The sequence below is a fragment of the Buteo buteo genome, chromosome 25 (assembly GCF_964188355.1).
Source record: "Buteo buteo chromosome 25, bButBut1.hap1.1, whole genome shotgun sequence".
Classification (NCBI taxonomy): Eukaryota; Metazoa; Chordata; class Aves; order Accipitriformes; family Accipitridae; genus Buteo; species Buteo buteo.
In genome coordinates, this window is record NC_134195.1 from 2,511,061 (window position 1) to 2,526,231 (window position 15,171).

The 15,171-nt window shown below is 40.0% G+C and overlaps 1 protein-coding gene across 8 annotated transcripts in view; it reads left to right on the forward strand.

Annotated features, from left to right (window-relative positions):
• MCF2L (MCF.2 cell line derived transforming sequence like) overlaps nucleotides 1-15,171 on the forward strand; it is a 125,182-nt gene that overhangs the window by 72,620 nt on the left and 37,391 nt on the right. For 6 of the 8 annotated variants that reach the window (XM_075057581.1, XM_075057578.1, XM_075057574.1 and 3 more), the window contains exon 4: nucleotides 11,029-11,119. In XM_075057581.1, coding sequence (XP_074913682.1) covers nucleotides 11,029-11,119 — 91 coding nt within the window. Of the gene's footprint in view, nucleotides 1-10,217; nucleotides 10,908-11,028; nucleotides 11,120-13,707; nucleotides 14,215-15,171 lie in introns of those variants that run through there. The other 2 variants (XM_075057579.1, XM_075057580.1) reach the window with 2 other exon arrangements.

Sequence of the window (15,171 nt, forward strand, 5' to 3'; positions counted from 1 at the left end):
AATAGTGCACATGACACCCACTGTCTAGTGGTGAATTTAATCTGCTAACAAGACAAAGTAAATTAAGCACTGTAAAATTGTGAAAGTTAATTACTAAAATGCTGGACCTCACCCAGGAGTTTTCATTAGTCCAGTCTTAAGTTCAGAGAATTTAACACCCTATTTAAGTGTAAACTCACCTTTCTAAAACAAAACAAGCAGCATTCCAGAGAAGGTTGTGCCAGTACTTTGTGCAGTGGCATTAATGGTTGTTGCAGAGTACTGGAAATATGTATAATTCCAATATCATAGTTCTGAATAGGTGTAAAAAAGCTGTTATGGAGCTGGACTTAATAGTTCTAAAGTGAGGATCGCGTAGGCTTTCTGTTGCTCATATTTACTTAAGCTTAACCAACGTGGAGCCCTTTTGCCTCTTTTGACCTATTTATCCTTAATTGTCCCTCAAGGATAATGTGGCCTACTTCAGCCATCTGTAGTTAAGTCTAAATGAGTCCTCAAAGTTGTTGTCTTTCTTCAAACAGTCCTTCCAAAAGCAGCTCTGTGTGACCTGGAGAAATTACACCGTTTTTTCCATTTAGAAAATAAAAACTCTTCCTTAAAAGCCCTTACTTTAGTTAAGTTCACACACTGGAAGAGGATCTGTTAAGCAATGATTTGTTTTTTAATGATTATCTCTTTTATCTGCAGAAACACATCAAAGCCATTCTGGTTTTAGTCTGTGGGGTTCCTTGGTGGGATAAAGCTTGCTAAGTTACCATAAAAAAAGGCTGATGGGTACCACGGAGAGGAAATCAGTGCATGTGGTACAAGCAGATGTCCAGGCTCAGGCAGATGATGATGCCTGAACATTTTAGTTCTTATTTTTAACACTGGCTACATTCCCTCAGCTTCCCCTCAACAGCATAAGCTTTTTGGAGCAGAAAGAATGTCAGCATATATGATGGAATATAGCCAGCATTACTGTACTCCAATCAGTCGTGTTTATTTTAAGGAAGAATTGGCTTGAAAGTAGGGGAAAGAGGGCTGATTTGAGGACCTAGAGCAGTATAGGAGATCCAGAGGAGCTATAGGGACCAATCAAGGAAGATACTGATGCCCGTATCTCTGAAGCTGAGTGGGGAGGGAAAAGAGAAGTGTGACTGACTGTGTATGCTATATAAATTGGCATAAATACCTTAAAATAAATAAGGAGTGTACCAGTGCTGCGTGTGTGGCTGAGGATCACAAGCAGTGCTTGAGACAAAAGTGCCTCAAGTAAACACGTTTACATTCATATCTCACGATTTCAAGGGACCTACTGCTGTGCAGGATAAAGGCCTTTGGTTGCCTTTGGGACCAAGGCTGGAGAGCAGCTCTCCTGGTTGTCGGTGAGTTGTCACTCGCCTCATTGACAGTACATCTCCGATGGTAGCCCATCTTCTGCGCAGGTTCTTGCTTTGCAGGCAGATGCAGCGAGCTGTCGCTGTCACAGTCCTGCGGTGACTGAAGGATTTTCACGTTGGGGTAGGGCTGCATGTAACCACACGTGGCTTTCTGGGCTACAGTTGTCGTGGAGTTTGGATGAGACTTCCAAAGTTTTAAATTATTAACAGCCCCTTAGACAAAGCTCTTTGCAGTTGCTTTCATTATTTTGTCTCCTGTTTATCTGGTCTTTAAAAATGTCCTGTCACTGACACAACATCGTGTGTAATTATCTTGCCTAGGCTTATAAAGTTTCAAAAGGCATTTTTGTGATGTCGCTCTTCCAGCTGTATGATTCTGCTTGTCTCTTCTGCCTCATAAGCAAATTATAACCATTTGTCTTTTTATTTATGCCACCTCACAACCCAACATTCATCTAAATTCTTCTTTGCCCTCTTGATGTGAGATCCTAAAATACAATTTTTTGTATCTGATGATTCCCCAATCCTGAGGAAATTGAAATACAGTATGAGTGTTTTCAGACACACCTGGGGTGTGAACTAGTAACAGCTGAGACCAAAAGTAAACACAATAGGAAGGGGAAAGAGAGAAGGTTTTCATTAGTGGTATGCTGGATAAGATTTAGGCAGAGTTAACTGGAATGTGGAGAAGGAAGAAAAAAAAAGTGCATAGTGGAGGGAGGGAAATGCATCAAGTTTCTTATCTGAACCTTGTCTACTGCTCAAACTTAACAGGTTCTGCTCCAGCACAAAGGCTCAGATTTTCTTCATTCCCTGTGCAGCTTCATCTGTTTCTCTAAAGGGAAGGCAGTAACTATCAAAACCAAAGTAAAGGGAGGGTCCAAATGCTGTGTTTTGAATGTGCATTTAAGAATCCACTTATTCACAGAATTCCAGTGTAGAATGAAATAGATGGTAAAATAGTATGCACATTGCTGTATTCATAGTGATTTAGTTGGTTTTGGGGGGGGAGAGGGAGCAGTCTTTATTTTCAAAATCAGATTTTAAACATAAGAATTGATGAGAAATGGTGCATCCTTGCATACAGGTTATGTTCCTGCTCTGGAGTGTCACAACAGCAGCTGTGTTGGGTGAAATGCAGCTGTTACTGCCAGGAGCTTTATATATAAGAAATTTAACTTGGCATTCAGTGATTTTGGACAGACCACTAGAGGCTGCACTTGTATAGCAGCAATTCTGACTGACTCATTTTAAATTTCTTTTGCTGGAATTCCTTTTCTTTCCTATATTTCTTAATGAACAATGGTCAGCCTTAGTTTGAGTTGGGTAGGGTTTTCCTTCTGCAGTTAAAGGTCATTGAATGGACTATGAGAGGGCCCAATAATCAAATATAACAAATTCTTCTAGATCAGTAGCCTTTTGTTGAAGCACAGTACAGGCATTCACTAGTTAAACACAGTAAGGAGTAGATGGCAAGTTTTGTCCCTGATTCCAGAGATCTGGATATGAAGAGATAGGTGCAGTACAGTGACTTCCACACCACCAAGTACCGGCTTTAAATTCAGGACCTTGGGAAGCTTGAGGTGAGCCTGCTCCTTGGGTGTGCGCTCTATGGATGATTTTCCAAGGAGATTGGAAGCAGTGGTCATGTCCTCCTAGCTTCGCTTCTTGCACTAGCTGACTTTTTCAGTGTTTTCAGCTGAAGAGATATGGGTTACAAAAAGTAAAGACAAAACTATATTATTACTAATTCTATCTGAAATTATGCAGTTGTTAATCACTGCATTCCCATTTTTGTCCCGTATGCAGTGCCATGTGCCAGAAATAGAGAACACTCATCATTTCTGTTTTTTCTCATGAATGTTGCTGGAATAAGAACTGATATCTGATAGGCCGGTTACACACCTCAACTGAAAGTGAATCTTGCAGGAATCCATACTGAGATGTCAGGCCCACAGTTTGAATCGGAGCTGAAATGTCGGTCCGGTTTGCTTTAGGGGCTCAGGAGGTCTGCTAGGTAGCCAAAGAGCTTCATCTGGGTGTTCGTAAATGTTACGTTCATAAATGTTACCTTTGTTAGGAACAATTCTGTTCTCAGATGTGTGCAATATTCTTTGACCTCAGTTAGTCATACGTATACATCTGTGGCAGAACTTGGCACCAAACAGCTATTTTCTGTCTAACCAATTAAATGTCATGACAGCATCATGCAATCCTATATACAGCCATCTTTTGGGAATATGTTTTCATTCTATTTGTTTTCTTGGCGGATTGTTTCTTTGCCACTGATATCTCAATACCAATGCAAACCTCAAATTTTCTGTCATAAAAATAGAAAATATAATTTAAAAGTTTGCTAATTTAGAGCAAAGGTAGTTAGTGGGAAGGTATTACTGTCCAGCTTTCAGAACACTTCCGATTTGTCTTAAGTGTAATCACTTTGATTTGTGCATTTACATTGCAAATTTGGAATATTATTTGTTACATTGCTGTTATAAAGGATTATAACTTTTTTTTTTTATTTCCCAGGCTTTTTTTTTTTCAGTTGAATGCTTTTAAATACTGTTTTAAGTGCAGGTTCCTAAAAAACCACATAAGTGAGATCTGAAATAGCAGCAGCATTACAAAGCAGTGTTCAGTTTCAATACCGTGTTAAAACCTACAGGCTCACTTAGCAATTGAAACTGGAAAGTTCATTGTCTAATGTGGAGCTCAAATAACGTCTGGTTTATAGTTCTTTTTCAGTTCCTGCTATCTCTAAATTCATTTAATCAAGGCACTTTCTACTGTGAGGCTGGGTATTATGGGCTATAAAAGCCTGTGATATCTGAAGCTTTCAAACTGGAGCTTTGTGGAGTGTGATATATCCTCTTACTTCCACCATTTACTCAAGAAAGCACAAGACCGCTTTCCTCTCCTTGGAGACTGTGGTTTCTAACATTAAGAAGTCCTTAATCTTAGTCTCACTTTGGGTAGTGAGAAAGAAGCTGCCATAAGATCAAAATACTTAAAGACCAATCAAGTACAAAACTACTTTAAAATTAATAAGTAGAACACCTTTTAAAATGAGTGGAACATGACAAATATTATATATTTTTTGTTTCTTTATTAATATACCCAGCTGGTGGATTTGTTTTGGAATTAAGTGAATAAATTTGCCAGTTTTGAAACAAAGTAGGCTTTAGGATAACGCAATCAAGAATTGTAAGAGAATGAAACTGCTGCAGATCTAATCACTGTTTAAATTTTGTTTAATGTTATGGTTTAACTTTTGTTTCTTTGTCAAATTCATAAACCATTAAATTCTTCTGCTCTAGGAAGAACTGCATCCTCTAGGACTTACCTAGTGATCAAATAGAAGGAGTCTTGGTTATCCTACATAAGAGACACAAGGAGGAGAGTTGTGGGGCAAGGCTATGCCAGGTGAATTGTTCCTGCCCTTTTCCTTGTTGGGACACCAGCATAAAACTGATAACATGAAATGTCACCATAGGGCTTAGCTGAATTATTTTCTTTCAGAGTTGATGTACTGGAGATTTCTATCTTGATTTGTTAATACCATTAATAGCATGTTCTTCACTGTATTATCTGGCTGTCTTCTAGAGCATATAAAGGACACTAAGAAGGTGGCTATTCTCTGCTTTCATTCATTGCCAGGGCATTAGTGGTTTCATTTTTTAATGTGTGAAACACTTATGATTAAGGAGGAGTTCTTGTCTCCCCCTTACCCCCAGGAAGTCACTCCTAGCAGCAGAAAAGATGGAGAAGCAATCTTTGAAGTGGCTGAGGTTTGATCAGTTGAAATGCCTCTGAAAATGTAGGATGCAAAGTTTTTCTTGGGAAACAATAACCTCGCTAGTTAGTGTCTGGTTTCCAATAGTGTGTTCCTAAGCAAAGTAACAGAGAATGCTGTTCTTGATTACCCTAGCTCATTTGCTTGATGACTGAATATAGGATGACTTCTGACTTCAAAGATTGATAGCTGCTGGAAGCATTTTTATCACTGGGCCATGATGGGAAGCTTGCTGTTCAAAGTGTTCATTACCCCTGTGCTCAGGTACTGGACCATCTCCTTGTATATGCTGAACATGTTTGAGCTCCAGGTTGTCTTTTCCTGCACTGGTTACAATTCTACCTTTGAGGTTGGGGGTTTTGGGGGTTTGGTTTTTTTTATTTTTTTTTTATTTATTTATTTTTATTTGAAAAAGAGCTGGTCCACACAACCCTTGTGGCATGCCCAAGCATAAATCTAACTGCTGTATGGACAGATGGCCAATACCATTCCTAAGATGATCTGTCACCATGTTTTACATGTTTTCCCTTTTGTGATACAGTAGTATGGCCAATGATGGGTGGATGGGCCAATTCCGTAGTCCTTCTTACATAGGCCTACATTTTGTATGCCAAAAAAGATCGGGATTTGAGAGCAGCCCGAGACCCCGCATCTCTTCAAGCAGTGTGTGACTATCACTGATGCTCATTGATGGTCAATGATGAGCTACAGAGGGTAAGCTTTAAGAACGGGTGGTACCAGGGATTTAAAGACAGCTTCAGCTGCTTATAATGCAGATTGCTGCAGACACTGCCTTGGTGCTCTGCTCAATGCAGTAATTCTTCACTGAATTTTACTGAAGGCCTACTGTCAAAACAGCTGTTCAGCCATCAAGAGCAAGAATTTCTAGTCAGTATGTATGTATAGCCACACATAGTCAAGGTAGGGAACAATCCTGAGTGTAATGTAAGCCAACTGTTTAATAATAAGGCTTAAGACTGAAATTCACTTTTATTAAACTGGAATTATTTAACCTAAAATGCTGCACAGAATTTCAAGCATGCAAAAGTTTGATATTATCAAGTCCCTGCGATGAACCTAAAGATTTGCTTTGTTTTGTTTGTAGTAGAGAGCAATGTATACAAGCAGTTTTCCTATGGCAGCGTAGAAGCAATAGGAACTTATTTGTGTAGCAATTGCCACCACCCATACCTTGGAGAATGCAAGGATCTTTCAGATGATGACTATGTAATTGCTTCCACACATCCCAGAGGGAACTTTCTTTCTGCAGTCCCATGTACTATAAGCTTTCCCGCCCTTTCCCCCAGGTGCATGAGCTCATAAGTCTTGCAAACAAGACAAAGAGGGATATGTCCCCATAATCCAAAGCTGAGGAGTCACTAAGTGGAAAATTCGGTTCCTGCTCCACAGCCTACATGGAGAACTCAGTGCTTGTTGTGCAGGTACTTCAACCTCACTGTCACCTTCTCCAAATGGTGTTACTCTGGCTCCCCAAGACGGAGGGAGGGGACTGAGCAGAAGGTCTACCCTCTGCTGCATTTTCTCCTGTCCTCTGTGGCCCCTGCTCCCCTTTCCCTGTTCTCTACCTTTCTGACCTGGCCTTTGTGTGTTTGCCGGACATATTTCCTGCAGAGCAGGGATGGTTTCTGTGCCTTTCTAAAAATGTTCTGTTCTTTGTGTTGGTGAATAAACAGAAGAACAGAGCTTATCCCATGATCGTTTGGGGGGGGGGGGGGGGGGGGAGGAGGGAAACAAAGGAAGGAAATACTAAATTTGAATTACAAGCTTATATAAATTATGTTTTCAGAAAGTACACCGGATACAAGTTAATGCATTAAAGAAAACAGAGGTTGTAAAGGAAATGTCAAGAAGCCTTAATAGGCAGGTGCTTCTGCTAAGGCTGTCTGCTGTTTCTCACCATAAGGGTTGTTTTCCAGTCATTTACAACTCTGCCAAATTTTCTTTTGTTCATGATGTCTCACCTGAGTTTTAGGTTTGAAGTTCGGCCAAAATAGCTGAGTTGTTCCTAAGAAGCCAGGGAACAAACCCACTGTGCTTTTCAAACATTGAAACAGCCTTTTGTTGTAGAAGCTCAAGTGTCTCCATCCTTTGGTCAAGGACTCGGACTTGACACTTAGAAGAATGACGGCCTTTGTGTCAAGCAAATACCTTGAGAAAAATCTGCCTAAGTCCCAGGTCACAGGTGCTCAGTAGCTACTCAAGTCAGTTGTCAAAAACGTCCTGCTTCATCCTGGGGCTGAGCAGGAGCTTCTCTATGGTTGCAGAACGAGCTGCTCTAGAGCCAGGTCTGCTACTAGGGCTGAGGGCAAGAAGACTGTTTTGTAGGAGGTGAGTGCTGCCTGTTGACAAGCAGGCAGAGCAGGCAAGCTGTCCGACTCAACAGGCAGGACCACAGCCAAGGGAAGCGTCCACGCGAGGGAAGATATTGAAAGATCGAGCAGGACATAGGGTAAGGGAGACTCGGGTTGGGGGATGAGAGGACTGCGACGTTCAGGAAGGGGTGGCATGAGAACCAATTTGGTCATTTGTCCTGACAGTATAAAATAAAAAATAAATAAAAATAAATAAATAATAATACAATTATTTATTATTTAATTTCATCTTTAAAAAATTAAATAATAAATAAATAGAAATAAAAATAAATAAATAAAAAATAATAAAGCTCCAAGACTTTTTGAGCTGTTCTTGGGAAAAGGCAGCAGGGAGTGAGAATGGTTGAAGGGATGAATGGGAGAGACAAACACGGGCAGTGGTGACAAGTTTATTGGAGAGTGATACGGAGGTGTGAGAAGAGCTGGGCTAAACTGATGAGTACAATGCAACTGGAGCAAGGCAGGGGGTAAAGCTCGATGAGCAGGACAGGCCATGTCCATCAGAGCATACTTCTGCTGAGACATAGAGCAGAAGCCAAAATGCTTTACTCTCGAGCAAGTGAGCGGGAGGGGGGGAGAGAGGAAATCAGTATTTGGATAGAATTTAATAAATATGGCTGAGGAAAAGAGGGACAGCTGGCACTCACAGTTAAATCAGGAGCCGAAGGAAAACTGAATACTTGCTTGTTACCAGAGCACCATTTGTCCTATGCCCTAAAAGAGAGGGGGAGTCTTGCAGACTGTCTTTTAACTACGTACGCAGGTGTGCGTGGCAGCAAAGAGAGGTCAGTAGAGCAAGGGTGCACTGGCAAACAGACCTGTTTCCAATATTTACTTTTCTTGAATACATGACTTCGTTGTCTTCATAATGTTCTCAACTTTGTTGTACACAATGTCTGTTTGGCTTGTTGCTTCCTGCCTACAGCTTCCTGGAGCTGGATCCCAGACTTCATAGCCAGCCCTTTGCAACAAGACACCATTGTCAAGATAACAAATATTTTTCCCACTGTGATCGGTTCAGAACAGAGCATTTAATTTTTTTAAGCTATCTATGTTAATGGAGTGTTAGCAGTTTGAAGTCAGGTGCTCAAGACTTTGCCACTGGGTCTCTTTTAGCTAGTAGTGGGGAATCCAGGCTTTTATGTCTGAGCCTACAAGGGGGCTGCCTTCTGAATCATGCAACCACCTGATATATTTGATCCCTCGATTTGATCCAGTTGAAAAAGAAGGCTGGCAAAAGACTTCTTTTGGGCAATCTTTAGAGATGTGCTTTCCTTTGTCAACTCTTCCACTTAAGTAAGCCTTATCTTTTTTTTCTAGGAGAATGGTATTAAGCTCTGCTTATTGCCAGGTGTTGAGGCAGATGATTAACTGTGTGGAGCTGCCATCCAGTTCTTCTCCAGGATCCCAGCTGAGCTTGTCTCCCCTGTGCTCCTGGAGAGAAATCTGATTGATGCTCTGTCAGAGGCTTTAATTTTGTTCCTGTTATGCAGAAATGTCAATAGTTTCTTGAAATACGATGCAGAAGTTGCATTTAGGTACGCTGTGGGATCTGAGATTATGCTTCCACTGAGGAAGTATGCAGAAATTTCAGGAGTCCCGGGGACTTCTACTGAGCAGAGGAAATAGCTCTTTAAGGGTCTTAATACTCTTCAAAATCCACCTGAACTGCTGTGGGAACAGCTGTAGCACCTTTCTGACTCCATTCATCCACATTTAGGCTGTGTGACCCCAGGAGTTTGTTTTGTTACCTGATTATTGTGGAACATGGTTGCTATTAGCATTTTATTTTGTTCAGTCACTAAAGGTTAAAATGGTGGGAACATTAAATGGGGAACAGGAAGATGCTAAAATCAATCTGGATCTCTCTCCTCCTCTTGCCCTTCAAATAAAGAAAGAGAAGGAAGAGGGGAAGCTTTAGTAAATCATGGAAATTTACTGTAGTGAGAAGCATATGGCTAATATAAAGCCCTGTTTGTCTGCAAGGGTTATTCAGGCTTACAAGGCAAGTACTCGGATATTGTTTATCAGTGTTGTCCTAACCCAGAGGCAAGAGTCAAGTAACATGTGCCGAGTGTGGGCAGTGAGGGGTCGTTTCTAATATTCTCCTTTGTTAAAATGGCTGCTTGCTTCATTTGAAAGAAAGCAAGCGTTCCTTTGCATTTTTTATGATTATTCATGTTTCCCCCTAAATATTTTTGTCTGTAAATTTGAGAGATATTGCAGTTTGTAAAAGAGAGGGGATAGACTGTGAGTCATGTTTAAATTTGTAATTTTGAAGAATAGCTTAAGATGACACATCTGGGTACCTGTGTTCTTCATCTTCCTCAACATCCTCTTATTATGCTAACAACGTAATCTTATAAAGCAAAGCTGGTGTTTTCATGATTCAGCAATCTTGAATAAGAGATCCTGACATTCTGTTGCGTCGATTTTTATACTGTCTTTTAAGGTATGACGATAACAAATCGAAGCATGGTATTTCTGAATGTCACAGAGTGCAGACAGTAGGCCTTGCGGCAAATTATTATCCAGACTGAAAACATAGCACATATATTAAAAATGACCAAATACATGAGAAAATAACAAATCCGAGCCCGTCTGCCTTGTATTTGCCTGTCGTTTCCATTTTGATTGCGATTGGCTGGCAAGGGCTGCTGCTGGCATTGCACAATTGGCTTAGATGGGGAATTACAAAACAGGAGCAGATCCCTTGATTGGGAAGCGGTAGCACATGCAGCTGAGCGCAGGCAAAAAAGAAAGGTCACCCGTGCACAAGGAGTTGAGCGGAATCTCTCACAGATGTTTTCATTCCAGAGAAGTGCATCTGATCTCATTTTTCTCATCTATGACTTGGCATCTTTAAATGCCATAGGGATTTTTTGTTTTGGTGAATGTAAAAATGCACCTGGGAACAAGTTTGCAACCTGGAGGCATATGAGAATTTCAGATGCGCGGAGCAATATCATGCAATGATCAGAAGGATATGCTTTTTTAAGGAGTTTTAAATATCAGTGAGGAGGGAGGCAACAAAAGGTTAAAAGCAGATGCAAAAGGAAAACAGCTTTGTTTTGATCCTGAAATTATACTGAAAGCAGCATGAAGGAGGGATTTTATCGGCACCAAAACAATGGAGAATCAAAGGGGTTTATTTTCTTCTGAAATAATCTCTAGACAAGAAATGTAAAAACTATCTTTTGTGAAAAAGAAGAATTCAGTATTTGAATATGGTTTGAAGCTCTGTGGAACGTATTTGGGACTGCTGCATCTTTCCAATGGTGTACAGTATAGCATATTTTTATTTAAGTTGTTCAGATGAAGAAGATTCTGCACAAAAAGGTCAGGCTACTTTTTTCTTTAACTAGTTTTTAACTGCTTTTTTGAGTGAGAGAACCAGAGGAGTTTCATTTGTATTTTTAACTAAACATTCTCTTTTTCTTCTTTCCTCCTCCAAACTTAGTTTACGAGATGCTGGAATTGGATTTATTCTTGTCATAGATCGCAGACAGGACAAATGGACCTCCGTGAAAGCTTCCATACTGCGGATAGCAGTGAGTACTGTTTTAAATTAACTCCTTAGAAAGATTTTTCTCTGTTGAACCTTCTTCTTATGAGTAGAAAAACAGCAAGTATTTTATTTCTTCAAGAAAATGTTAGCTGATAGATGACACAAAAAGTATCCAGTAGTTCTTTTGTATCCTAGCTGACTGGGACCGAGTATCATGTGTCTATAACATGCTTTCAATGCAGTTTGCAGCTCAGGACATCTTCCTGATGCGGAGAGCACGTGTGTGTGCACGTGCGTGTGTGTGCATGCAAATGTGTGCGGCATGTAGCTCTCCCAGTTAGGAACCAATATTTGTATGGACAGCCCATGTGTCCCATAGAGCTTTGGGTCCACCTTTTGCTCTTCAAGTGAGCTTCCCTTTTAGGAAGAGATGAGGATGAGGGTCCTGATTTAGTTTACCACTTGTGAAAGGAATTCAGGTGTAAAAGCTGATCTTGTGGTGTTCGAATTAAAACAAGGGTTGCTTGTAAGCAAGAAAATCTTATGTACTTACTATGATCAATCAACAGCACACACTGTTACTTTCAGCCTCCTTTTAAATTAATATTTTTTAAATATGAAAACTAAGCTTATTAGAGGCTCTTTTTTTTTTACACAAGTAGGAAAAGACAGATTCATGTTTATCATGTGCTTATCCTACTGTTGGTTACTTTTTTGATGTTGTTGTTTTTTTCTTGTTACCCTTGCTTGAACTGTTAGGGTTTGATAATCTTTCCAGTAAGTGCTGAAAAACAGAGCTGTAAGCATCTTTTCTTTTTAAAGGCTGAAAATTTTTGGCTCTGTAAGATAAAAGTCAAACCAAAACAGTAAATGTCATTTTTGTGTAACTGCATTCTGACCAAAGAACTGTTTGTTTATTGTAAGTTAAAAGGTATTCGTTTAAAGGTAATACATTACTCCCACTATATGACTTTTTGTGAATGAATATATAGTAATGTAATATTCCCACGATACAAGTTTTTCCACAATAAGTATGTTAGGAATGTTAAAATATTGAAAATATACCAAAATATTAGCAAAATTCGCTTTTGCAGCTCATTTTGAAATTTTGAGATGCAGCATTGAGCAGATTCCAGTAGTGGAAACTGAGAGCAGCATAATTTGGGGTGATTGAAGAAAAAGGACTCTATCTCTGGAGTTATTCAATCTCTTTCAGAATTCGATGCTGTAGTTTCTGTTCAAGGACAGATAAGTATTCCACAGATGACAGTCCTTTTATTTACATAATTAGGGTTATAGGGGGTGGGGGGCAAATACAGGCATGTTGCTTATAGCCATAATATTAATGTTTATGGTACCGTTCCTCCAGTGTGCGTTTTTTTGCCTAGAAGCATGATATACAGAACCTGAGTATCTATTCCCCATGATAAGGGGTCCATCATTGTAGTGATGGTGTTGGTGCCTCAGGGCTTTGCCTGCAGAAGGGTGTTAAGTGCAGGGAGCACTGTAAGTTGCAGTGCTGTTGATGATGGGTCATTTTCCTTTTTTCTTCTTTTCTTATTCTTCTGTGAGCTTTATTTAAAAGAGAAATCATGCTTCCTAACTGAAGTCTAATCTGTTAGAGGCACGGTCTTTTTTTATATTTGTTTCTTTCATTGAACTGACTCAGCTTTGGCTTTGTATTGCGTCTGTGGATGTATGTGGCAGTCCTCCTCTTGGGCGTCAGCAATAGTCACATCATCCCTGAACACTTTGAAATTTTTTATTTCTATTCCAAAAAAATAAATAGTGAAAAAATCATTGTTTGCTGTTGTCTACCATTTGTTTGCTATAATACTTGCCATAAATGAACTCTAAATACATTTCTGCTGTTTGTTGCTTAAAAAACCAAAGTCAGATATACATGATACGTATGTTGTGCCAAAGTCGTGAGGTTTTCTCTAGGTCCTGTTGATGGACAAAGATTTTTTTAAATGGGTTAAGGGTAACTGGAGGCTTAACTTCTACTTGTTTGGTTTTCCTAACGGTCAGAGTTGTCTTTGGATGGTAATGAAGCATCTGAGTGTCATTTGGGCTGTCCAGATTGAACTTTATGTCTGAAAGCCTGGTATCTCTAGCAGTTTTGATTGCTAAAGCTTATTGCTGTGTGTGAGGATACGAGTCTCATGTTATTTGAGAAGAGAGTTTTGGCTATTGGCTCATTTGTTGTAGTTCCTGCAGTGTCCTCCCTGCCGTTATTCCTGATTTTTTTTTTCTCTAATTGTCCTGAGGAGGTTGACCCTCTTGATTTGTCAAATCAGAGATGCCAGCACAGGGTGCTGTGGCTGGAGCACTGCCCAACAGGAATATCCTGGCTGGAGCATCTGCCCATCACTAATATCCCGACAACCATAGGAAATATATTCGTAAGCACTGAGCTGCTAGCCAGGCATTCATACTAGCATGTATTTTATTATTATTGTTATTTTATGTTATTTTCAAGACTCTTCACACACAAACATTTGGCTTGTACTAGTGGGTGTTGGAAGTATGTTTTAAAACAAAACTAAAGAAGAAAGAATTTTTGTTTCAGGCTGAAATTATTGTGGAAAATCTTTCTACATTATGAAAAATTTCTAGGCTTCATTTTTTTCTTCTTTGCTGTTAAGGATCATTTTCTTTCCTGGGACAGAAAATAAGCAATGACAAGCTGAATCTGGATTTCATGCTGATCCTTTAAGGTTGCTATAGACAGTCAAGGCAGCGAAGATGAGGTAAACCTATTTTTGCAGACATAATGGAAGGGCAGTGGCTGCACCATTCACCCAGGATGACTACTGCTGAAGCACATGCAGTGGCAGCAGAACTGAAGCCAAAGCCAGAGGCACTGGGCTGAAAAATGGTCCCTCTTTTCCTGGGATGTGTCAGATTGTGGCAAGCACGTGCCTAGTTGCACAGGCTTTGCTATTGTTATACTCTACTTGACAAAGTTGCAGTGGACAAGCAGCCCAGTGCAAGACTGCAGACCCTGTGGCTTAAAAGACACTGCAAACAAGATTTTTTTTTTTTTATTTTTCCCCTGATTTAGCTGAAGTGAAGTTACTAGCCTAGTGCAGTCAAGAATGGCCTGTGTTTGGAGGGTGACTCATCCTATCCAAGGTAGGTGGGATGGATAACCTAGAGATACTGTTGACTGTTTAGAAGCTTAGCTTTTAGATGGCTGTAAGTTGGACAGAATTCACCCCTACTGTTGAGTCACTAGGATGAATCTGGCCTACTGGGATAGCCAGGCTAAGAGGTGGAGTTCTGGTAAAGATGCCAAAAGCCAAGCTTCATGTTGTTAAGTGTGAAGTCTTGGCAGTAAATTTTCATGTTCTTAGAAAGGCTGTAGAAAACTGAAAGGTTTTACAAGAAAAATACCAGTTAGCTGTCACAAATTGTTCACTCTTACTGCATTGTTGTTTGAAGAAACAGATTTTTTTTGCCCTGTCAGCTGCTGAGATTCTTCTAAATTAATATTCGAGTGTCCAGGTTTCTGTTAAACATGATATACAGAGACACACAAGACCTTGCTGAACTTTTTAGCTCCCGTGGCTGAGCAAGTGGGTAGGCTCATGGAAATAAGGCATGGCTCCTGAATGACGGTGCAAGGAGGAGCAGTCACATAGCTTGGCAAAACGGCTCCGTATTGTCCCAGCTGAAGTTGGGTGAATGGCAAACACCAGACAAATTGATCCCCTTTGCCTTTGCATGCAGTCAAAAATGACGCTTTTTTTTTTCTTTTATCTCCTAGTGTTAAAATACCCAAACAAGCAATATTCAATCCACAGTTGTAGGAGCAAGGCACAATATTAATCAATGTGTTCTGAGGTTTCACACTGCTCTGTTCGTAGTTCCAGTATGTTTTCTTAAAAAAACGAAGCCTATGTCATTACGTTGTCTTTGTCTCTGTTGTCCTGTCATCATTGTCTTTCTCCATCTTGAGAGAAAGGTTGAAGTGTGAACTCCGTGTTTTAGACAAAAAAAAAAACTGCACTCAACATCATTAAAAGTTCCACCACAGCTGTCCATCAGCCTCATATTGAAAGTCCAGAGAAAATAAATTTCCTTAGACTT